Raw genomic sequence first — 25,308 nt, forward strand, 5'->3', positions numbered from 1 at the left:
CAAGTTTGGGAAAAAGCGCATTTCAGAGTCAGCAACTGGCAGATATTGAATACATTGCAATAATCACATCACACATTGTTGAAAATCCAGATTGTTGAAAATTCAGATTGTATAAAGAAAAGAGGACAACCTCTACGTTTTTTTCCAGCTCTGCTTGTAAATGGAAGTCACTTTTTTGAACAACCTTTTTACTTGAGGGCATGGGAAAAGAAGGGAACAATTCTCCCTTGGTCTTAAAGATTTTTGGGGTAGAAAGTCTTTTCTTTTTATTTAAAAAAAACTTGTTGACCCTTTCTACTGGCAGAGGTAACTGAAATATTTTCAAATACAATACATCAACAATTTTTATGAACTGATGTTTCTGTCTCCCAATAAACATGAAAATTTTAATTACATGTCTTAGTTATGCAGAGTGCTCATCTTCACTAAGTTTAAAAGTTCATACTGGTAGGGAAGTACACTGTGAATACATTCCCCTCTCTCAGAAGCCCATGTTCTCAGTCTCTCACAACAAATAACTTGGATTTTGGAAAAATAGCAAGAAAAATTGCAGAAAATTTTGAAAGCATTTTTATTTGTCATTACAAAAATAAATTAAACATTATTTTTGTAGTTGGTTTTTGAGGTAGGATGTAGAGTAGCCTGACATGTATTACCTTTTTAACAGTGTAGCAGATAGATATGAACTATTTACTTCAATTTATCATTCCAGAACTTACCACATTGATGCAGTTGGGTTCATGTGGCAGATTTCACATGGCTTCATTGCAATGGGAAACACTTTTATTCTTTGCAGTTAGAATTCCAGCCGTAACAGACCATTAATATTATGATGTGCTTGCATTTAATTTACTTGGTTGTCAAAAGTACAAAAACAGTACTGGAAAATAAAGAAGATATGTATGATTCTGATGTGAACGTTTCTGGATGTAAGATCCAAGTAAAGTATTTGAATGCATATACTTGAGTTTTCTTATATGTAGGTGTGATCATGCATTCAAATAAACATGCAGTTCTTTGAATGTGTAATCACTAGGAAAATAGCACAGCTGCATTTACTTTAGTGTGTGAAGCTCCTGATCTTTTGCAGATATGGAAAGCTTTACATCATGGTGTATCAAATATTTAGAATTTGAGTCTGTAAGCGATCTGTGTTTGGAAATCTGATGGTTTTCAGTGAATGCCCTGATGCAGTATGACAAACTCTGCAAGATTAGTAGCTCACCAGAAAATACAGTTTTCAGATGCTTTAAAATATACATTTAAATTGTTTGCAAAATATTCCAGAGGATGCAGAACAGTTAGATCATAAATGATTTTTCTTTAATGGGAATATTGTCTGTAAGACCTGGTTCTAATAGCAATTACTAAATGACATAAGAGAAGATATGTAGAGACCTGTTTTTTCTGAAGTTCTACATTACAGGTACTTGACCTTTCATTGCTTTAAGTATAGAACTATCAGACATTGTAAGTTAGAAATGTTTCTCGATACCTACCTAGCAAGACCTGTGCAGTTAACTCATCATACACAGTTAGAGGAGATTCAATAAAGACTTGCAAACTTATTTTCTATTGTGCTCTTAATACGTTTTAGGCATTTCAGTATATGTATAATTCACATTAAAACTTTTGAAACATTAACAATTGGTAATGGAAATATCAACTCTACATCATCATATCAACAAAGTAATTCTTTTGTGTGTGTGCATATGAATCTCTATATGTAGGATTGAACATACACTGGAAGAATCTCATGCTGTAGTAATTATTAATGCTTTCTTGGCAATGCCTTATACTTATTTTTAATTTGTGTTAGTTCTTCTCTAATGTTCTTTCCAGCTGTTGGCTGTCTCTTGAAGGAGGGCTCCTTTATGCTTTCGTTGGACCTGCAGCTGCTGTTGTCTTGGTAAACATTAATATAATTTCCAGTATTTTCATATGAAATTATGGAATGTGCTATTTAAATTATAAAAGCTTAACTATACAGTAGCATTACATTTCGTTGCAAATACTGAGCTTAGTATTGTTTAACGTACCTTCAGTATTTTGAATGCATGATTCATTTAATTGTGTCACTTCTTTATACCAGTTATCTCACCATATTTACACAGTAAGCTGTGAAAGAATAATGCACTGATTAGTAGCACAGAAAACTTGTTACAGGCATCACTGAATTATTATCAGTACCATCTATGCAATTGTCACTGCCTTGTGACGTTCAGTGACAGTCTTGATAGAGTGCTGCTTGGCAGTGTATTGCTGTGCCAGCAAAAGCAACAGGAGGAGTGGAACCAGCCAGCAAGTTCTCCATGGCTACTGCTTTTGAAGGCAAAGAAACAAATCATCATAGTTGGGAAATGTTACTCTTTTGTGTATTAATCTTCCACATCTCTGGAAATGCATTGAGGTGTAGGATTCACTTTGCCTAATTGTAGACATCTGCAAGGTAGATTTCTGCACCTAAGCTAAGTTATCCCAGCCATATTTCATTGTCAGTGGAGAAAAATATGCACTTTAGGGCTCAAACCATCAGAAGTATTTCAGGTGTCTACTTTAGGGTAAGATGAATTGCACCCTACATGTGCCATCGGCTCTCAGTCATCTGCTCTGCAGTCTGTATGGATTTTTCACAATAATTTGTTTAGCACTTTTCCCTTACAGATTTAGAATCTAATTCTTTCCACTCCACCAATTTTATACTAGGACAGTTCTATCAACACCGGTTATTTCTGATTTCCCCTTGCAAAAAGGAATCAGTCTTAGTAGGCATGAAAGATATAGCCATTTAGCTACATAGATTTTCCTGAAATTGATGTTTACTACTCCCATAGAGTTTGTCTCATCATTGCCTGGAGTTAAGCCAGGATCCTTTTGTACAACTCACAGTCCCTGTCATGATAGAGGAGCCAAGGATGTTTACAGAAAGCCAGTCATAATTTTCACATGGAACTGTATGTTCTCTGTGTAATTGGCAAGCTTTGTTCAGAGATGTTTGAAGTTCACAGTTGCAGTTTGCCCTACCATTAGCTAGTAGCTGTGGAAGGGGCTGTTCCATGCAGCCACTTAAGCCTAAATGTACGAAGCAAAAGAATTATATAACATCAGCTGAAAAAATGTAAATGCTGAAAATAAAGTGATAATAAGAAAAGCTGGAAAAGAGTTGGCAGGGCAGACTGGCAACAATTAGGTATTTTGGCACAGGTCTTGAAAAATCTGTTTGAAAAGAAAAAAAATAAGGAACATTTATTTAATAGATTCAAAACTTGGTATTACCTCTTTGCAGGCCGTGCAGAGACAGGTTCATAGAGTTCAGTTCAATAATACAAATGGATAATAACAGTCATTAAGTTGTCCATTAAATGCCATTAGTATGTCCATTGAGTGCCAAAGTCTGACTGCTGAAACACTTGAATTTTTTTTAGGTTAGGTCTTCAACTCATGTATGTGACCATAGCACCATTTACTCTAATGGAGCTAAACAGATTTACCCCAGGCGTCCATCTGGCGCGCAAAAAAAAAGGAAACTGCAGTGAAACAAGGCTCAAGACTGGCATTTTGGTGAATGACATAGACAATGACTAATGTGCAGGAGGATATGGAAAACCACAGGCTGGGTCTGCATAAGTGGGAACACCCACATGGGCCATAAATGCTTGAAAAAGAACACGGTTACGGTCACCGTGTGCTCTGACTAGCTCTTCCCTGTGCGCACAACTCAAATGCAGTGGGTTTCCTGGAATAGGATATATCACTGCAATTGAAACTGAGGAAATATTAATGCTACATTACTCAAGCTTCTGGCCAGCAGACGCACGCATATAACTGATACCAGGCATAATTGGAGATTCAAAAATAAGCCTGTTGGGATGTGCGTCTGTGTTACCCATTTGAGAATACACACTTTTGGTGTGCTCAGGGACAGCGTTACACCATTTCTGATGGAATACTCAGAAATGTAACAGGAGGCATTTTGCAGGCCTGTAGGAGCCTTTTCCTGAAGTAACAGGATAAAGTATTTTCTTTCAGACACTGAAATATCAACTGTTTGTTTTCTGTTTGACAGGTCAACATGGTGATTGGCATTTTGGTATTTAATAAACTTGTTTCCAGAGATGGAATCCTAGATAAAAAGCTCAAACACAGAGCGGGGTAAGCAACAATTGGGTTACTTTAAACCATATTAAAATTGTATAACCAATTTTAAACTACAGATATTCACCAAAAATGCTTTTGATTGTGCTTTGAACTTTTATATCAGTGTAACAGTGTGTCTAACAGATTCCATTCATCTCAAAAGCTGCTGTTGCATTATCCTGAGGGAATGCAACTAAACAAACTAAACATAATAAAACACAAGTACAACAGTATTAAGTTAATAATAATGAGGATTAAACAAATCTGAATGGAGGTTTCACAAGAATGTCGCACATCTAAAGTTGTTGCAGTTCGGAAAACAGTTTTATGAACTGCGTGTACTGAAGGAACCAATTATTTTTCTCTAGCTGTCAACTTTAATTACTATGGTGGGAAATGTTACTCATTTGTGTAAGCTGTTATAAAATATATTTCACAGCAATATATTCCTTACTGAGGTCAATGCTATTCTGCCATTCTGACTATGTGAAGAATTTGCCGTTGTTCTTACATCCATATCTATATAGATGTATGTTCTAAATTAGTGTAATAAAATTTCAAAGTAAAAAAACATGTTTTAAAAGCAAAAAAAAAAAGAAAAAAGGTAAATGGAAGTTCTGTGTTGTTGATTATTTACTTGCATTTACATTCAAATTCTGTTTGTTATCATGAGAAGAAAGGATTATGACAGTGGTGGTATCAGAAACTGTTTTTCAGTGGATGACAACGGTTTGAAGGACTGCAGAAGCAAACCTAGATCCATTCCATATTGGAGAAAAATTTTTCACAAGTGCATCATCATCTTCTTAATGCTTATGAAAATATATTTAAACTTTGCATAATTGTTTTTTACAGCCACATGTTCTAGTATCGTCTTTTGGGCCAGCATGTAGTTAACACTACCAATATCTGCATTTCTAGCAATGATAAGCAAGGATATCTTTATTTTACTGTGTATTACTGCTGTGGGTAAATTTATTACAGCCTCACTTTGAATTATCTTACCATTTCTCTAACAGTAGTATTCTTAATAAGTTCAATTAATTGGTTAGATGAGCAAATTTATGATAAATACTTCAACTGGTGTGATTTGCATTTAATATTAATTCAATTAAATCTTTCTGGTTTTCAGCTCTTTCACCATTATTCTGACAAATATGTACCAAAAGCTTTCATTTTTTTTCTTCTCTTTTCCTCTTTTTTCATTAGAAAGCATTAATTTCTTAACCTTACTTTTGTCTACATTGCCTCATCAACATTCTTAACTGTGTAATAACACTGATGAAATCTAGAATATTATAAAACTACACAAATTATTTCAAGAGTAGCAATAACATAATAATCACCAATTCAAATTCACCTCTGCTCTAATTCCAGTGATTTAAGGAGTTGGAGCAGCCATGGGTTTGGCTTTGTACATTTTCTAAGGATATCCAAGCTTAGATTTAACTGCATCATTTTTTTTTCAGCTACTCAACTGTCGGCTATAGAAATCTATTTGCTTATAGTATACTTTCCTGATGAAACAAATAACTTGCTTTCTAACAGTGTGCAACTTAGTAAAGAGTTATTTTATTTTAAAGTAAATGGATAAAGAACTAGAAATTATTCTGTCAGAAACAATACAGCTATTCTGGGAAAGCATGTAGATGCCCTAATCAAGAAGCAATCTTAACTTTTGTGATAGTATGAGATGGTGGCTTGGCAACAGCATTCCTTGATACTACTTGGCAGATGAAGATTCCAGAGTAATTCTTTGGGGCGTAGAAATTGGTGCAACATTTGACCTCCAGTAGAAAGGGGACTGTCACTCATTTCTCAAATATCTCTTGCCAGCCACGCTCAGGAAGGCAACTTCATTCTTTCTGGCAAACATTGGACTTACACCTGTCAAGAGTTCAGTCAAAAGTTCAGCTGTAGAAATCATTTATGTAGGATTTAAAGCAGTGAATGGGGCAAAATATATTAACTCCATATGTTTTTTTCCACCTTAATAAGCATATGGAGAATCAACAACTGTCTTGATGGATATCAATCATTTTCCTGGCATAAGGGGTAGCACACATAGATGCCCAGCCAGAAAGATTATATTTGGTCTATATACACATCAAATTCTATTATTTGCAAGATCCAGAACAAACCTATAGATGTAAAGAGAATAATCCAGTCTGATAATGTTGAAATATTGCCAAGCAAAGACAGAAAGTATTTTCCCAGGCTTAGGTTAAGCTTACCCAAGGCATTTTTGTAGTTCATTCATTAATGTAGATCTTTAGTTGGTGTAAACTGATGTGGATTCACTGAGTTCTTTTCACACCCCGCAATCACCTTATACAAGGTCATGGTTCTCACTGTTTTTTATGGAAAAAAACCTGCATTTTTATGGAAAATATACTGCACTTTTTTATGGAAAGTCATTATTTGGTTTATCAAAATGGAAACCACTGGAGTTCAATGTTGTTTTGGGCAGTATGTTAAAAATCTTGTGAATGCTGGGTTTGGCAATAAAAAGGAGTTCCATTGGTTGAAATAACTGGGAAAAACCTGAAGTGTTACCTATCTTCACCTTGTTGACCACTTTCCAGCTGGGAATAGGTAAAGCACCCTTCCTGTCACATCTCAGTCAGCTATGGTTATTCCTGGTTCTGATAGCAGAAAGAGAAGGAATAGCAAAAGTCTTTATTTAGTTGACTCGGGAAGTTGAATGCATGCTGTATGTAAAAGAAAATTTAAATTCCAGGTTTTGCCCTTTAACTCTTCTGACAGGTGCCGAGGTACAATTGTCCATACAAAATGCTTTGAGCTTAATGCTTATGTACTGTGTTTTATTAAAATGCAAAACAGGTCACCCTTTTTTTAGTACCAACTGATATTTATTTCATCAGATTCCATACATTTCAAGCCCTGTATTCAGACCTTCATATGGCATGAATAAAATTACTCCGGATGTTAGTGGGCCATTCAGATCACTAGTACAAATATGACTATACAGTACGCCCATACTGATTTGATGCTTGAATATATTTTGCAGGTTTCTTTCCCTATTAATGCTCTGTAATTGTACATACTTCATATTCCTCCTTTAAGTGTCCTATACTCTTTCTCAAGCAAGTTTGGATACAACAGTCTTTTAACAGGTCTGAATAGAGGGATTTCACTTTGTGTGTCTATCCTAGCACGTGCTTATGTTTACTTCAGTGTACTGAGCAGTTTTGATCACTGGACATTTGGGGCCTTTTTTAGCTTAAATGGAAGAAATAGAGTCTGCATGCAATGAAGCCCCATAGCATTAACATTTAAAGCTAACAATAATGTAAAGTAAAAAGTAGAGTTTTGCAACAACATAGAGCATTCATCCTGAATAAGTCTACTTACTTTTTCTGCATGACATCATATTTAAAAGCTAAATTTCAGTAGCAACGTTTTTTGGTGACAATTCAATATTTTGTTCTTTTTGTGGGTGTTCTGTTTGTTTGCAGTCAGATGAGTGAGCCTCATAGCGGTTTGACGCTCAAATGTGCCAAGTGTGGAGTAGTTTCAACAACAGCTTTGTCAGCCACCACCGCCAGTAATGCCATGTTAGTCCTGATCATTTACATCTTCTTGTTACAAATCTTATACAGTGCATGTGAGACAATAGTTTGATGATGACAACTGTGTTTGCTAACACTGTATAGAGTGCTGAGCACGTTTAAATACTTTTTAACAAAAAAAAATTGCAACTGTGTTTATTAACTGAATACAGGATATTCTTTAGATCATAAAGTACCGACACTGTTACATTCTTGTCTGTGATTTTCAAGTTAACTTGATAAAGTGCCATCCTTAAATATGTTTTATTTTAGTAGTGAGCTTTTAATCATTTTTTACAATATTACAGTGCTGCTTTTCTCTTTCTTTCAATAGGGCATCCCTTTGGAGTTCCTGTGTGGTGTTGCCACTTCTGGCCCTGACTTGGATGTCTGCAGTTCTGGCCATGACAGACAAAAGATCAATATTATTTCAGATACTTTTTGCAGTATTTGATTCATTACAAGGCTTTGTTATTGTCATGGTCCATTGTATCCTTCGAAGGGAGGTGAGGAATGGCTTCCCAGTTTTCTAAAGGGCTGTGCTCCTGTTAATCTCTCAACTGCTCTTTAATGTTATATACAGCTTGCTCTGTGGAAATATATTTCATGGAAAGAGAAAAGTATTTTATGGTGAGATGTAGAGGAACAAGTGAAAGAGAGAGGGGGGAGATCAGTTAATTCCGGGTGCAGAACGTCAGTTTCAGTATAAAACTGTACCCACTTAATTAAAGCTGGCTTTTAATCCATCCCAAGTTCAGTATATTTTTAAGTGTTAGGCTTTCCCAATATTGTGAGTATAGGGAAATACTTACATGAATGCCCTTTTCCTGAAGACCAAAAGCTATAGATTTTTACAGTCTCTAAAACTGATTCAAACACAAAATGATTTCTGCTTATACTGTCCCTGAAAGAGGACACAAGGAAATGAGGTGTTATGTTGGTGAAGATCTACCCTTTCAGTTCTACAAACTCAGGTACATACTTAAGGTAACGTACTTAAGTTATGGGGACAGTGAGGATGAAGACAGATGAATGCTTTGAGAACATCAAGGAAAAGCTAGTACCCCTGGCCTGCCCTTCACAGCTCAGTGTCACCCACTGCAGAATTCATCACCACTGAAATCTGATGTCAAAGCTATCACACAAGTGCTCTTTAACCTGACTCGAGTGACAGCTTCTCTAACCTATCTAGCCTGATAACTAACCCTACATTTTTATTGAGATAGATAGGTTTGTGAGCAGTAACACAACAGCTTTGCTGGAAGTTCTGTGGTAGTGGGACCATCTATCAAAAATGAGTGGGCAGAGCCGGACTGGAGAGCCAGACTTGTCCAGTGGCATACCTATGCCTTAGCCATTTATCAACTTCAGGATATTTACCACACCAATCGACCAAATTACACTGTCTAGTGTTTTACATGGTTCCTTGTGATTGGCAAGAGTTATGCAAAAACACTTCAGGACTAAAAAAACAGGAAAATGTTTCAGGAAAGGTTTATTGTCAACACTGAGTGAGGAATCTCACACAGTGGTTTCCCTTTCCACCATTCACACCCTTTAAACATTGAAACTCACTATATTAATGAAAAAGAATTATGAGTGACATAATTTATTTCAATCTTTCAGTAGTGTACCACTTTGTATGAACTTTATACCACTATCCTACACGGTATGCATACATGATTTTCTTACCAAAGAATTAAGTTTCCAATTTTTAAGGAAAAAGCTTATCAATATCTTGCAGAAAATAGCACCTTCCATTGTGCTGACTCCATCCCACTTTATTCAAGCTGTTAGAGGCTATGAACTTTTGTTTTTCTTAGTTTAGCAGCTTTCATAGTGGAAGGGGCTTAGCTCCTTTAACACCTTTTCTTTTTTCTTTTTTTTTCTTTTCTTTTTTTTTCTTTTTTTTTTTTTTTTTTGCTCAGGATAAAAATATGTGCAAAATAAGCTATAATACTCAAGACAAATCTATTTTATGTAGAACTGTCTTGCTATCCTGTTATTTTCTACAGCATTTTCTTTCCTCATATGATTTACTTCTGTGAAAGAGGGTTTCTCATCTGTAGAACTGAAAGCCATCATTTCACATATTCTTTTAGTAAAATGGTAAGACACTGCAATTATTTTTACTTAAATTCTTCAGTAGAAAGAATGGCAGTTCCATACTGGTTTTCCTGTCTATGAAATTTGTATTTCCATTGGTATATATTAATTAGCCTGGAAAGGGATACCACCTCCCACTTACTGTCCTGAGGAACCATTTTTATTTTAAAATATATATCTTTACCTCAAGGTTGCAGATGAAACCTTCAAAAACAAAGCAGTATAAACATCATTATCTTTCATAGAATCATAGAATCATAGACTATCTCAAGTTGGAAGGGACTCATAAGGATCATATAGTCCAAATCCCTGCTCCTTGCAGGACTACCTAAACCTAAATCATATGACTAAGAGCATCGTCCAACCACTCCTTGAACTCTGCCAGGCGTGGGGAGCCTGTTCCAGTGACTGACCACACTCTCACTGAAGAACCTTTTCCTAATGTCCAGTCTGAACTTCCCCTGATGCAGCTTAATTCAATTTCCTCGTGTTCTAATTCCATTTTCTTGTGTCCTTTGTGAGGATGCAGAGAGGTTGCAACGCATACCTGGTTATCAGTCATTGTTTTTGTCAAAAAACAGGCCAAAATCCAAGAGAAATTTTAAAAGTAACGTAGCATAGCACTGTATAAAATTAAAAAAAATCAGACATTAAAGCCTGCTTTGGTGCAGTAATGCAGGAGTTTATTTGGAAAAAAAATATTTTGACTGCTTAAGATGAAATTGAACAGGTATCTTCCCACAATGCCCCAAGCCTTGAATTCAAGACAGGTTCCCTACTCTAATGACAGCTATTTGCCACAAATGCTTCATTCCCAGGGAACGCTTTGATATCGCGGAACATTTCATGGAAACATTCTTGTCTGACCCTACTCACAGGTAGGACTGTGGTGATAGAGGTGGAATTAGTCTTTTCTGTAAGTAAGCTCAGTTTTCAAATTTGTAGGTTACCTTGACTTGAACCACTCTCAACTCACTGGTTCTAGTGCAAGCAATATGCAAAAATATCTGCTTATAAAGACATTTATACAGGAACTTAGAATCTTGTGTGTAGACAATCAGCTAGTTATGGTTTATTTTATTTGCTGCTCTTTTAGCTCATCACATATACATATCTCATCTAACTGCAAAGAATCATTACTTTGTTTAACTACTTAAAGGAGTAGTTCCTGCAAGCCAGTCTTGGCAGTTACACCTCCTGGTCCTAACACTGAAATTCTAGAAGAAAGACATTTGATAAAACAGCTGATCAATCTATCCACATGGTATTTAAAAAAAATGACCTTGTGAGAAGATTTCCCAATGAGGCCCAAAAAGCACCTTGGTTTGATAAAGTCGTCCCTTATCAAAAAGGGGAAGGAGTTATTTCTTCAGTCATGACAACTGAGGCAGAAGTAAATGTACAGAGGCAACTTATTTGCTAATCAGTAGATTATCTCCAGTCAAGATGATAACAGTGGTGGTGGTGGAAGACAAAGAAGCCTAGGCATATTGCTGTTTGAACTCTATTTGACAGAACATATTAAATCTTCTTTAGGCCTCCAGATCTAAATTGTAAACTGGACAAAACACTTGAGGAACTAATTAAGGTAATCTTTTTCATATGGGAAAAGCAAATGAATAGAAAGTTCTTCAAGTACAGCAAAGAAGTAAAAGTTGATGCACTTGAAACAATTTTTGTTTCAAAAATGTGTATGGTCTGCACTTATATGGACCAGTTTGCAGCAGCAAAGACATAATCTTTTACTGCAACAAGTTACTACACAGAAAGAGATGTAACTCCAGTAAGTTATGTTTCAATCTGGCTCTAGAGAGTCTGGCTTTCTAGCTCCAGAGACCCTTAGGTGAGTAGAAACCAAGACAGTGGCCATCATGCACAGTGTGCAATGCAGTCTCTGCACTGCACAGGGTACCTCCCAGCTGAAAGAATAGTCTGTTACTTTCTGTTGTCTGCAGAAGAATTTTGCTCTGCCAGTGCCTGTCAGGGAAACCCTGCCAACATATTTGTCACTCTTGATGACAGCTACAAAGCTATCTCAGTTATAGCCTATAGGATTGATCTAATATTTATAGCATGCCAGCACAGGCAAAACAATAATTCTGACTGTCAGGAAAAAAAATATAGGATGGAATATATCACCATGAAATTCAAACAAAGAGGACAGCCCTGCTTTACTATGCCTTTATTGTAATTACATTACAAAAAGACACAGACTTTTACAATTATATATATAAACCCCCCATTTTTTTCCTCTTAGTTATATTGATATAAACATAAATGGTGGAAACATTTTTCACTTTCTCTAGTATGCTATATCAAAGATCTTGTGTGGCGAGGGCTGCATTAGGAAGCCAGGGACATTCACTGAGTAAGACACACAACTAGAAGAGAATAAGTGATGTGTTGTGTCTATTTCTGCCCTCCATTAAATCTTTCTATACTTCTGTTTCCTAACTTCTAAGATAAATATAATACTTAAGCATAAGACCTCTTATAGACCATTAGGAAATTAGGAAAGAAAAATGCAAAGTACGATTTAGGTACTATTGCTTTATGTTGCCGCCTTAGCCTAGAGAGCCTAGTATTCTTTTTTTCCTTTTCTTGCTGTTTAAATACCTAATTGGGCATTGGAAGTTGGTATGTGTCACAGAACAGAGAATGATAGGAGAGGTTAGTGCTGAAGCTTCTCCATCAGAGCAAAACGGTTTGCCTGAACCTGCTTGAACAAGAGATGCTTTAAAGCTAATTTGAATCACACTGAATAACTCCTGTTAATGCTGGTGATGGGAGGAACCCACATGTATTGTCTTCTTTTGATGTGCTCTGCTGACTAGGGAGCATTTGGGTTAAATGCATCGTTGGCGTCTAAAGCCCACATTTCTGTATTGCAGGAGAAAAATAAAGAGTACATGAGTAGGGAGAGGGTAAGTTATAAAAGCCTGGAGTTGGTTACTGTTGCTAAGGAAACCACTTCCCTGGTATCCACACGTTCATCACATCTGTCTCTGCTGCTCTGTCTGGCTCTAAGAAAATCTTGTAACTTGATGTTAAAAGGCAGGAGCAAAAAACAAGATTATGTTTCAAAGTAAAACGTAAAGACAGCACAGTCTTTACATACTCAAACAACAAGTTTGAACAAGCAGTTTAGAAAAATAAGCTGGTATTTAGAAAGTTCAACCTTTTTGTTTCTGGCTTGTGTGAGGACACCTAGAAGTTGCAACATATGTCGATACGATGGATACAGCTAGATTTGACATTCTGTTAACATGTTCAAATCATATGCTGCTTGCACTTCAGAAACATTGTAAGAAACATGCACATTTAAGAGGATCGAAACATCAAGATTCACCACTTTAATATGGAAGGTGGTGAAAGTAGGACATGAAAGTCTTGAGATCTCTGGAGCTATCTGAACTGGGGAAGCTTCATGAACACAGAGTCCCAAAAATAAGGAGGTCCACTGCACAGAGTGAGATCACAGAGTATGTTCTGAAGTAATAATGCTTTGGCATCAAGCATCATGAGGCTTGAAATGAGATTCAGCACAGCTGGGGATGCTTTGGAGGGAAGGATTTTTTGTTTTATTTTTTTGTGAAATCACTGTGTCAGTGCTTATCCAAGAGCATAAAACTCTGAAGTGTGACCTGACTTCAGCATTGATAAAGTGAGAGAAGACTTGGATTAAATTTGCAACAACTGGGAGATGCCAAATTAAATTAACGTCAAACACATGGAAAACCACAGCAAGTGTAGTGCCTAAAATCAGAATCTGAGTGACAATACAGGTCAAGCACACGTTACATTATCACATGTGGGAAGTCTCGGTGTTTTGAAATCAATCCAAACCTTCCCACCTTGCTTCATTCTTCTTTCTGCTCTATATTAGTCTTCCTCCACCTGCAACAGTCACTTATCAAGACTGCAGAGCACTCTTACTCATTTAAGGATTGAGCACTTTAAAATAATGCTTTCTAATTACAAAAATAAGTAATTTTTTTCCATTTCATTTTCCCTTTTGTGAAAGCTCTTAAACAGCTTGCAGTAGAATATGATGTATTGAAAGGGGACGGCTTTTCATCAGCAACAATTAATGAATTATCCTCTTCTGCTGTTCACAAAATGTCCATGAGTAGAATACAATTTTCTCCCTTTTAATTATTCTGAATAAGACATCAAGTAATTTCTACAGATAATAAATGGAATGTAGATTTTTGTAGGCATTTCGTTGAGAGCATTTTCATATTCAAAGAAGAAATGATACTAGTTTGTTTTGATTGGAGGTCACCCAACTAAGTTCCTGTTTTCCAAGTCACATCTTGTAATCAGGGTCCTAATATGGACACTTGCATTTCTGGAACCAAAATTCACGTTGTAAAAATTTCCATTCCAAAAGTTGCCTTGCTGTCCTTACTGTGGTACATGTGAGAAAGCAGCAAAATGTGTTTGCATTCTACTGCCAGCAAACAGGAACTGCATTTTTCTTTTGAATGTGCCTCTCTGTTGAACCACATCTTTCTGACAAAGTGTTGCGTAATAATATTTATTTAGACATACAGTCTGCCCAAAATCAAAGTAGAAATAGCCTGTCCTATGAAAGATAATTCCTCAAATATACTTTTGTTTTAGGGACAAGTCTTCAAATTTACTTTATGGATCATATTAGTAAACACTAATTTCTGAGAAGTTTTTTTTTTTTTTTGGTTTCAAGAAACCAGACTCTGTGCAAACAGTCCACTTTTATTCTTCTTCTTATGCTCACACTGAAGATATTTACCCGATCTGAAGAGTTTTACTCCTAGAAGAGATGCATGAGATTCCCTATACATGGAGTCAGAGATTATGAAATTAGGAGAGCACTATGTATCTGATTATAGTAACTGTTAAGAACTGTCTTTCAAGAATCTTACATTTCTCAAGCAGAAGATACATTTTATTTTGCAATGGTTAATAGCATATCTATTAATCCTGCTATCAGACCTGTACTACACTGAATGAGAAGACAAAGCCAAATACTGTCACCCAAGACAGATTTGGCTTGAGTACCAGCTCGTGACTGACTACTAGTTAATTCTGTCCATAGGCAAATCTAATTCTGTGGTCTTGATGTGACACACTGACAGACTTTGCTGTAGCCACAAAATATAGCAAGTGTATTAAATGGCAGAAATAAACATTTATGTTTACTGCTTCTGATTTATTAAGTATGCTAAAGAAAAGTCATGCATTGTATTCCATACAGTTTAATTTAATCTTTAATAGGAGTAGAGTATATGATGTTGCACGAGAATCAGTATAAGATACTGTTTTCACAGGTTCAAGACGCATTCAGATGTCGACTGAGAAATTGCCAGGATCCAATCAATGCAGATTCTTCAAGTTCTTTTCCTAACGGACATGCTCAAATCATGGTTAGCTTTTATTTTCTTCTTTGACTATTAATTTAGTGTTCCTAACCAAAAGAAAAAACTTACAGTATTGTACATGGCAAGTATGCACAGCTGAAATATTAACAGCATTTTTAAGCGTAAGTCTGTTTAGGTCACTATCTGCTTGCTTAAGTCTCTTAGCAACTTTTAAATTATTGGTGTGATCATTTAGCGGAGCACAATGAATTAGTATCTTCCACCAGTGTTCTTTATGACAAACGATTCTTACATAAGACAATGAGAAATTAATGTAATAATATATTGTGACTTTTTCTACTGTCGGTGTAAAGAGCAGTGATGCATTTGAGAGTCTTCCCTTCGTGAGGCCTTGAAAAGTGTTTCTGTCAAACTAAGTCGGATAAGGAGAAAGTGCTAGAGATTCTAGACGGGGAATCTATTTAGTGGCTCAAATTAAGGAAATAGTGAATGGCTTAGCATGCCAATTTGGATTTACTAATATTGTTAGGTACTATATTAAGAGAAAGGATTGGTCCCTTCACTTTCAGTGACAGTTTGTCATTGACTATAATGGGGGCAGGATCAGGCCCTAAAAAAATGCAAGGCTCAGCAAGCAGATGCCCTTCAAAAATGATGATTCAAAAAGAATCCAATCTTTGGACTTCACAAGCAAGAAAGAGATCAGTTTTATTAAACATTTTTCATGTAATAACTTTTTGTGGAAATAAAAACATAATTAAAAATTACTTGAATTCTCTAACAGGAAAATAGTTTTGTTTAACTGGGAAAAGCGTCCTTGGATTTTCAACTGTTAAAATTCATTCTTAGCTCTTACAATTCATTTGTGCCCCATGAAACAAATAATAGTTGTTTTCAGGGAGTGCAAAGTTTATGTGATTACATTAGTAGCAAGGATAGACAGAATGTTATATAACAAATAACCACGTCGTAACAAATTAATGAAGTTTCAGACAGGGTGGACTAATTGGATTACACTTATTCACAGTAATTTGTATTGCAGGCTATTTTCCATACTTCTGTTTATAAAATTACTATGAAAATCTTCCTTAAAGATGATCCTTCGATGAGATGTAGAAGTTACTCTTCCATATACATAAAAAACTATACACTGTATCGTTTTATTAAAATTATATACTCTACTTCCACCTATTTTATTTTATTTTTTCTGGTCAGGCAGCATACTTTGAAAACCACCCAGTTATACTTTAGGAAACTTTGTAAAGCTCTGCTGTTGTAAAACAATACACTTCACCTTCTCAGCAACAAGAAACCACTTTTAAGAGACTATGACTCTGTAAGTAGGACATTTTGGAAGCGCTAGTTGGCAAAAAGGTATTGTGGTTTAGTTTTCAATTAATAATAGTTGTCCTGTTTCGTTGTTTCTTGTTACAGACTGATTTTGAAAAGGACGTGGACATTGCTTGTCGGTCAGGTAAGAACATTGAGAGATTATTTAGCCACCAAAAAGAAGTCTTAGTACTAGTTCCTTGTGAAGTGAAAATCAGAAAAATATCAGGGTTTAATAATTTACAATGCATATGTATAAATGTGAACAAAAAAGTGATGCCACAGTATGAATATATTTATTTCATTTTCTTACAAAAGCCTTTTTCTAGAATTCAGCAGCTGGGAAGCAGCCAAAGGTGTGATTGTCTATTAGAAGGCAAATGGTTTTGGAAAGAAGATCAGTCTTAACACACAAAACTTTCCTTGCCCTGGTACACAAGCAAATGTGAAAGAGTCATTTTGCTATTAAAAAAAAAAAATAGTACAGTGTCTCAACAGCTATGTGTATGAAGGATGCATCAATTGGTGTTAGTTTTAAAGAGGGTAAGTTTTTTTGGACTCTAAGTTAAATCAACAGTAGCTTAAGCAACATGCTATCAGAAAAATGAAATTTGATTCCACTTTACTGGAACAAGTTGGGATTTTTTTAAGACATTTTAGTAGTGTGTTCTTTAATTAGTCAGCTATGTCTGTTTCTGCATATTAAAAATAACACATTTTAAGTAAGTTATTTGCCAGCCTTGCTTAAATAAAGTACAGTGTAAAATAAATGACCATTTATACCCTATAGAAATGTTTAAATATAGGAGATATTCCTAAAGGACAGTTCTGCCTAGGGACGCAATCCTGCCTAGACACCCTTCAGTTTTCAGTAAAGAGAGAAAGAAAGAGAGAGAAGGTGTCCTCTCCACAGGGTGAGTCAGGGCAGAAGCCTGACTTAGCTGTTCTGCATCACCCACCTGAAGGACACTGTCTCTCTTCACTGGCTATATCGGGAGCCAAGAAGGCTGATCTCATTAAGGTAAAGTTTGAGTTTCCAGTCACCCACCTTTAAAAAACTGCCAGTTCAGTTTCTTGCAATATAGTAATAATTCTTGCATATAGATCAGTTTTAATATGCACATGTATTTTGAAGGAAGCAGGATAGCACATTGTAACACAAATGCATGTCTGTCACCATCCAATGCAGACAAAAGTCCAGCGTTGGTCCATGTAGCTCCTACTTCTTACCTTTGCCAACATAGCTCTGCAGTATAGAGAGCCTTGTCAGGGGCATCCTTAAAGAGATGGACTTTGAATACAGTTAGGAACAGGCTTTACTAGATAAACATTTAAACTCAGTTTCTTTCAATGAAAGATTTAAGAATAGGTCACTGGGTGAAGTGTCTTAACAAGTGTGACTGAAAACAATGAAGCAGCCACACTGAAGTCAGGTATTTGTGTGCTGTTGTTTAGAGGCAAATCGTTCTTTTCCTAATGGGAAAATGAGAGGCAGTTTTGTGCGAGGTAGGAGAGTGGGATGCCTATGAGCTGCTTGCTGTGGAACATAGCAGTGAACTGACAGGTCCGGGGGGATCTGGGTCATCAGAGCCTTCAGACTACCAAAAGGGATGTAAACACAACACCTGAGATACTTCAACTTGTCTTACTGTCTCAGCCCATGAGCTAGGTTTTATTGTACAAACTAGCACTGGTGTGAATTAAAAAATTTTCAGCTAGGACAAGAAAATGCTTGCACCCAGCTGGAATAAGCCCAGTAATTTGTTACCTTTTTTTTTTTTTTTAATCCTTTTCTTTCATTACAAATGTTGAATTATAGACTTATATTTATTTTTTAACATCAATAATTATGATTGGATAGGTGCTTTGGTTTTGAATGCATCCTTCAGTGCTCCTGGAAATTTTGTATACTATGATAGGATTAATAACTTTTACATGTGGAGCTTACCTCAACAAAAAAATTGCTGGATGTTGCTACAAGTTTGACCAGGAAGGTCTAGGCCTACACCAAAAGTTGATTATGACTGTTTTATGAGACATGTTTATATTCTTTATAACCTTTTCAGATGCAGCAAAATGTGTCTTTCCAATACCAATGGAATTTCTTCCCAATGTGGTTACTTTTTTGTCACTTTTATTTAAAAAATAATTTAACACAGAAGAGTTTAAAAAAGTCAGTGAAATGGAACATTCAGGAGCTCAGGAACATGTGTTCATAGTTATAATCTTATGGTAGGTCATTACAATGGATCGACAAAATGATTCTGCCTTACAAGCCGTTTGACATTTTCCAGGAGGTTATGTGGAGTTAATAATGGCAGTACATATGTCATAGTGTATTTTTTTTGGAAAACCCTTAATCGAGTTCCACATAGTAGGTTTTTGCTTAAGCTGTAGGTCACCTAAGATCTATGTAAGGCAGTAGGAATAAATGAAGGAGTGGTTTTAACTTTTATAAATGACTGAGGCTTAGTCAGAGACCTGTGTCAGTTATACACTGTAGATTAAGAGATGTTGATCTAAAAAAAAGAACCCAAACCTTCCCAAAACAAGATTTATAGAATAAAAGTTATTAAATGAATAGAAAAAGAGTTAAGAAGATACATCAGTAAAGGGAGCACTGCTAAATAAAGCCACAAGAAAAAGCAGTGTTAGGCAGACATGGTTTCATGTCGTAAGAATTCTGTTCTCTGACCCACAGTTCTGCATAAAGACATTGGACCTTGCAGAGCAGCTACTATAACAGGAACACTTTCTAGAATTTCACTGAACGATGAAGAGGAGGAGAAGGGACCAAACCCTGAAGGAATGAGCTATTCTACCTTGCCTGGAAACATCATCTCCAAAGTCATCATCCAGCAACCAACGGGTCTCCACATGCCTATGAGTATGAGTGAACTGGCCAATCAGTGCTTGAAAAAAGACAACAGTGAGTTGCGGAGGACTGTGTATTTATGCACTGATGATAATTTGAGAGGTGCAGATATGGACATAGTCCATCCTCAAGAACGGATGATAGAAAGCGACTATATAGTCATGCCCCGGGGCTCAGTAAACACCCAGCCGTCACTGAAAGATGAGAGCAAAATGAATATAGGCATGGATACGTTGCCTCATGAAAGGCTGTTGCACTACAAAGTTAATCCAGAGTTCAATATGAATCCATCTGTAATGGACCAATTTAATATCAATTTAGACCAGCATCTTCCCACCCAAGAACATATGCAGAATTTGCCATTTGAGCCCCGCACAGCAGTGAAGAATTTCATTGCCTCGGAGCTGGATGACAATGCGGGATTATCAAGAAGTGAAACTGGATCCACAATATCAATGAGCTCTTTAGAGGTCAGTGGTGCATAAACAAATTACATGCTCTGTTGTTCTAATTATACGGTAGGACAATAAATTGTCTTGAGTCTAAGGGGTGAAGCTAACATTTTAATTCAGTATAAATTATTGTTTGGGATCATACACTGCTGTTCATATTTCTCTTATTATCATAAGTGTTTATACCTAGAAAACAAGATTAAAGTTTCAGAGCCGGTCTATATGAAACTGTATAGTTCTGGAGATTTAACATTCCACACGACTACAGAGGATTTTGTGAACTACCAGGTAAAGTCCACTGGAACATACTGTGTTGCTATGAGAAGAAAAACTATTCCTGCAAGATATAACTGATAATCTTTGACCCTACCGGCAAGCACATGCAGTTGAAAATATTTGCCATTTTATTGCTGACAATCATATCTGTCTCAGATAAGATAGGTCTGATTCTGCTCTTGCTAGTGTAAATCTTGGATTCTTCCATCCAATAGTTCACCATTTACTGATTTAGTTTTGTTTGCGTGTATGTGCAGGCATTGCTGCAACTGATGTGTGCAATAGGGACAGATGGACTTCATGTGGAGTATCTTAGATTCCAGTCAGACTGCAAGAGTGAACCGAAAAGCCTTTAAAAGGGATTCAGTTCGTTACTACAATCTGTCTGTGGGATTTAAACATTATAAGAGTGAAAACTATTTACATCATTTCTTAAGACCTAAGTGTCAAATACTGCCATTCCTATTAAGCTTTTACTTATGCGAAACCACCAGTGAGGTGGTTAGGGAGGTGGTAGTATGCAAAACTCACCAGTGAGGTGAGTTAATTTCATACTTTGGCCTCCTTAAGAATTGGAAATACATTTCACCAGCATTTCAAATGTTACAAAACACACCATTTGGTGGGAAAGAAAAAGACAAATGAGAAAAATATGGTACTTACTCATTCTCTGAAAGAAGTTACAGATGGAAAAAAACTCTGCTGTATGTGCAAACTTGAAGCCATTAGCCAGTACTCCAATGTTTGGACCCATCTGTGTAGGGAAACAGAGACTTTACCTGATTTTTCAATTGTTAGACACAGAACTGTAGCCGATACTTCATAAATAGGGGATACTTATAGATATTTCTTTTAAAATGGAGTTTAAGTTTTATGTGTGGATTGACTGGAGAGTTTGGGCAGAAGATCAGAACTTAGGTTCTTTTCAAGAGATGCCTTTACAAGCTTTGAAAGTGAAATATTTTCCATGCTGTTTATAGTGTGTGTGTACTATCATAAGTTTTTACAAGACGTAATTTAACTGAAAAAATTAATTGAAAATGAAGTGTGGGACTTTCCAGGTAATCAAAGAGTATCCCTTTTTTGTTTGTTGTTAAAGTGAATATGTATAATCTTGGGACAAATTTTCAAAATTATTTCTAAAAGATAGTGTAAGTGCTTGCCCACTCAGTGCTCAGACAGACAGGCTCTTTCAAAGCAAGTTTGCATCGTTAAAGAAGTTACTGCCCTCAGCTCAGGTATATTAGTTAATAGATCTTAGGTGACGCACAGGAGCTCTTCTCCAATTTAATGCAACCCCAGAAGCAGAATAGCTAAGGTCACCTTCCAGTAGTGTCCTCTCCTACCTATCTACAGTACCGTCTTTCAGATACTTTTTGTCAGATATAAAGACTCAAATCCAGCCCAGTTAAGACTAGACATATGGGTGAGATATCTAGGGAAGGTTCAGAATTCCTTGATAAGATAGACATACCTGCCACCATACTATCCACTCCACCTGAGGTCTAAATTACTCTCTGGTGATGCCTCTTTCCTTCCATTGGTGATAAAGGTCATCTAGGGACCTAAAAAAGGATGCCTTGCTTAAGTTCTAAAAATTGGGACAATAATTACTTCATCTTACACAGAATTCCAATTCCTGCGGCCACTTTGGAAAATGTGCCTGAAAACCGATGAGTCTAGTGTACTACTCCTTTAAAGCTTACCTCTAAGACAGGATATAGACACCAAATCTGAATCACCGTTCTGTATATCATTTTTATGCTCAGAAGAGACTACTAAGTATGTGGTAGAAAATGTAGTAAAATGTAATAAAGTAGGGCAGCAAATATTTAGTCTCTTCTAACTTGGTAAACGTATTAGGTTTAGAAAGCTGTATTTTGGTCCAGAAAGCTGTAAACAGTTATGTTATTAAACCTAACTGAAGCCAGCATAATTCCATGTATTAGAAAAAAACCAGATATTAGAGCAGATCAGAAATGAAAGGAACTGTTTTGGCTTTTGTGCCTGCCTTTGTGGTTCTCAACACTACTTGATTATATAGCATTACTTCATCTTTTGATAAGGGTGTGCTGCAATGAATTGAAGATAGGAACATGAAAAAAATTGTACATAGAGGAAAATCAGAGTCTCAAGCAGATACAGATAAACAAATCCAGCCAGATAAAGAATGTGATTGTGGGTTTATGTATGCGGTGTGTAAGAAGCAAGGGTTGAGGTAAAGCCTCAAAATGCTATTGGCTAGAACTGACCAGCTGGATTAACTTTTATTGTTGCCGTAAACAAAATAAAGAAGGGAGGGCAAGGGATTTTTTTCAAAATATTTTCATGTCCAGTACAATATCATTTAGAAGATTTCAAGACCTTTCAAAAGACAAGGCTTTGTCAGACACTGGAGCAGCAGAACCTGCAGCAGGACATTCAAGATCATTCTGCCCATGTTTCTCCAGATCACTAGACGATGTCTAAAGGAGAAGATCCTGAGCAGTAGGAAGCCTCCCTCTCCTGTCAGCTCATACTGCTGTCCCACCCAAAGTCCAACATAAAAGCACGTGGATTTCTGCTCTATAGGGACAGTTCCCCTTTCATTTCTCTGAAGAAACAGCGGTGTCCCAAGACAGGTGGTGGAGTCTTTTGTGTCTTCTGCATAGTACAGGGAGTTGGGTTCCTCCACTGTTTTCCAATTTATGTTTCCAGGTGCTTTCTCTGGAATTAGCATACTACTATTATTTTTATCATGTAATTATATATTAATTATCACCTACCATGTAAGTAAAATCCACTTAGGCAGTTGTGGCCCATGTTAACACAATTCTTCCTTTTTATTTTTTTTTTAGTTTAAGGTCAGTAATTATTAAGAATGTAATAATGGGAATAGTTTACGCAGCGGTTAGAGAATTTATCGTCTTATCAGAATGCCTTAAGGTGTCATGTGATGCATTTTCAGCCAAGATCCAACCCAGCTTCTGATTTCAGAAGTGTAATTATGAACCCACAAACACCTCTAGCCACAAAAATACTGCAGGCAGAACTGTTTGCAACTGGACACCCAGTAAACTATAATATATTGACCTACATACAATAGTTCTTATTTGTCCACTCATTTTATGGAAGATGCTAGTCTTTGTGGCCATAAAACTGAACCAGCAGAACGAGATGACACTTTGGAAAATATAAAACCTAAATAAAATAAAACTATTTCTTTTAAATTTCATTTCCATCTTACTAGTGAAACACTAGAGTACTGTGTTTCAAGGAACCAGTTTGCAAAAATATATGCATTATCATTCAAAGAATTCAATAAGTTTGGAAAATTTAGCTTTGGAGTAATATCTTTACCTTCCTAAGTTCATGAAATCAATTATTTTTTGTATTTTGCACATTGCAGGAGACAATCAGCCCTTAGAACAATCAGCCTTTAGACACATATTTGTGTCTATTCGAATTAAAAAGCGTATATAAAGATAAACAGCCAAAAAACCAAAGCTATTAAAAGTGAAGGCTGAAATGTCAGGTCTTTTTTGTGTTCCTTTTATTTAGACTTTGTATTCGTTATGATCATTGGAGATGGATGTTTTGGAACACAACTACAGTATCAGCACAAGTACGTATGTCCTGACTTTTAACTCTGCAGGGAGGATCCATTACCCTTACCATTACATATCTAAATGTAGGCATTCCCCTTCTGATATGGAAAAAGAGCTTTTCACATTTGGCTCCCCTTTAGAGTCAATGGAAAGAAATAGGCACTTTTAGGCCACTTTTAGACATCTGCTCCAGGAAGAAGTAAATCACATGCCCTCAGTGCAAGTGTCTCTCTTCAGGTGCCATAAAGGAAGCCAGAATGAGTAGTTCAGACATAAACATCAAAAATGTTGATGACCTATATTTAGTCAGGTGAATCCCACAGTGTGTCACCAACTTACATCTATATTTTTTTTCTCAAGAAAATGCGTAGTTTGGAACAATCAAGTGCTTTATTATATATGGAAGAATTTCAGCTTTCAAAAGATAGTCTGCAAATGCCATAATATTTACATACAAGTATTGCCCAAATAAATATAAATTTAAGGATCTGCAGATTCCCAATGTGCAAGTCCGTGATTTTTATTTTATTTGGTATGTACTCAACAGTACTCATGCGATCATAGGCACAGGCAGGCATATTAGTACATCACAGAGTTTCTTAGGAGGAGTAATTGAACATCTGCCTAATCTCCTGCACATCCCTTATATGCATGGATTAAAACTGGCTTTGCTACCTTGGCATCAAAGTGGCTTGGAGTGTGCTCCTTCAGTTCAAAGTGTTTGGATTTTAATGAAGAAAGCACTCTCGATACACTCTTTTGGAATGGTTTTTGTCTTGAAGATGTACACTCAGCTCATTAAAATGAAATTACTTTGAAGTGAAGTAGTGCATTCCCAGCCACTTAGATGCAAGGAAAGGTTAGGAGGTTTAAATGCAGAGGAAGCAGCTGATCTGTGCAACATATCTCCAGGATAAGTAATTCTTTTCTTTTTATTGTGCAAAATAAATGCAAGAGGGAGTAGATACCTGCTGCCTGACTGTGTGAGGAGACTTGCATCGTTACCTTTGTGGAAGAAGAATGACGGGTTCTTTCAAGGGAACTATGGTTAGTGTAGTGTGAGCAGAAACGGAAAAGAGCCGAAAGAGACAAAGACTCTTAACTATTGTAAGAGGAAGGGCATGCAAAGACAGGCAAGAGAAACATTTATTAAAGGGAAAAAAGAGCATCTGCTTTATAAGAACAGGAAGAAAAGGACTTCCCAAACTGTTTGTCATGTAAAGGACTGGAATTCTCTTTCCAGTCTCATATCTTCCTTCTTTATTTTTCTGTCTCAGTTTCTTCTACGAGATCTCTATGTGGAGAAAGACACAAAGCCCTTAGATGGGCAGGTGATTGTGTGACCAAAATAATCCTTCTGTATTCATTCATGAGAGCTCTTAATACATTCAAAGAAAGTCAGCTCCAGAGCTCCTTGGCCAAATTGCTGATGTGGGACTATAGGAAGAAAAAAATGTCCCAGCTGAGAAAATAAGAGGATCCATTAAAGACAGTGAAGTGCAAACTAAAAGTAAAGTTATAGATAAAGAGGTGATAAAAGAAAGACACGCTGAAAAAAAGGAAAAGAAAGACGGCAGAAATGGAGAAGAAACTTAAAATGAAAGCATTAGG

General features: G+C 36.3%; 1 protein-coding gene across 1 annotated transcript in view; it reads left to right on the top strand.

The window, feature by feature from the left end:
- The window catches only part of ADGRB3 (adhesion G protein-coupled receptor B3), a 465,041-nt gene that overhangs the window by 422,893 nt on the left and 16,840 nt on the right, over nt 1-25,308 (top strand). Inside the window, exons 21-27 of the mRNA XM_075497295.1 lie at nt 1,843-1,909; nt 4,067-4,152; nt 7,617-7,715; nt 8,044-8,215; nt 15,128-15,223; nt 16,613-16,652; nt 19,209-19,852. Of these exons, the coding sequence (XP_075353410.1) occupies nt 1,843-1,909; nt 4,067-4,152; nt 7,617-7,715; nt 8,044-8,215; nt 15,128-15,223; nt 16,613-16,652; nt 19,209-19,852 (1,204 nt within the window). The remainder of the gene's footprint in view (nt 1-1,842; nt 1,910-4,066; nt 4,153-7,616; nt 7,716-8,043; nt 8,216-15,127; nt 15,224-16,612; nt 16,653-19,208; nt 19,853-25,308) is intronic.

This window comes from Mycteria americana, chromosome 3, assembly GCF_035582795.1.
Source record: "Mycteria americana isolate JAX WOST 10 ecotype Jacksonville Zoo and Gardens chromosome 3, USCA_MyAme_1.0, whole genome shotgun sequence".
Taxonomy (NCBI): domain Eukaryota; kingdom Metazoa; phylum Chordata; class Aves; order Ciconiiformes; family Ciconiidae; genus Mycteria; species Mycteria americana.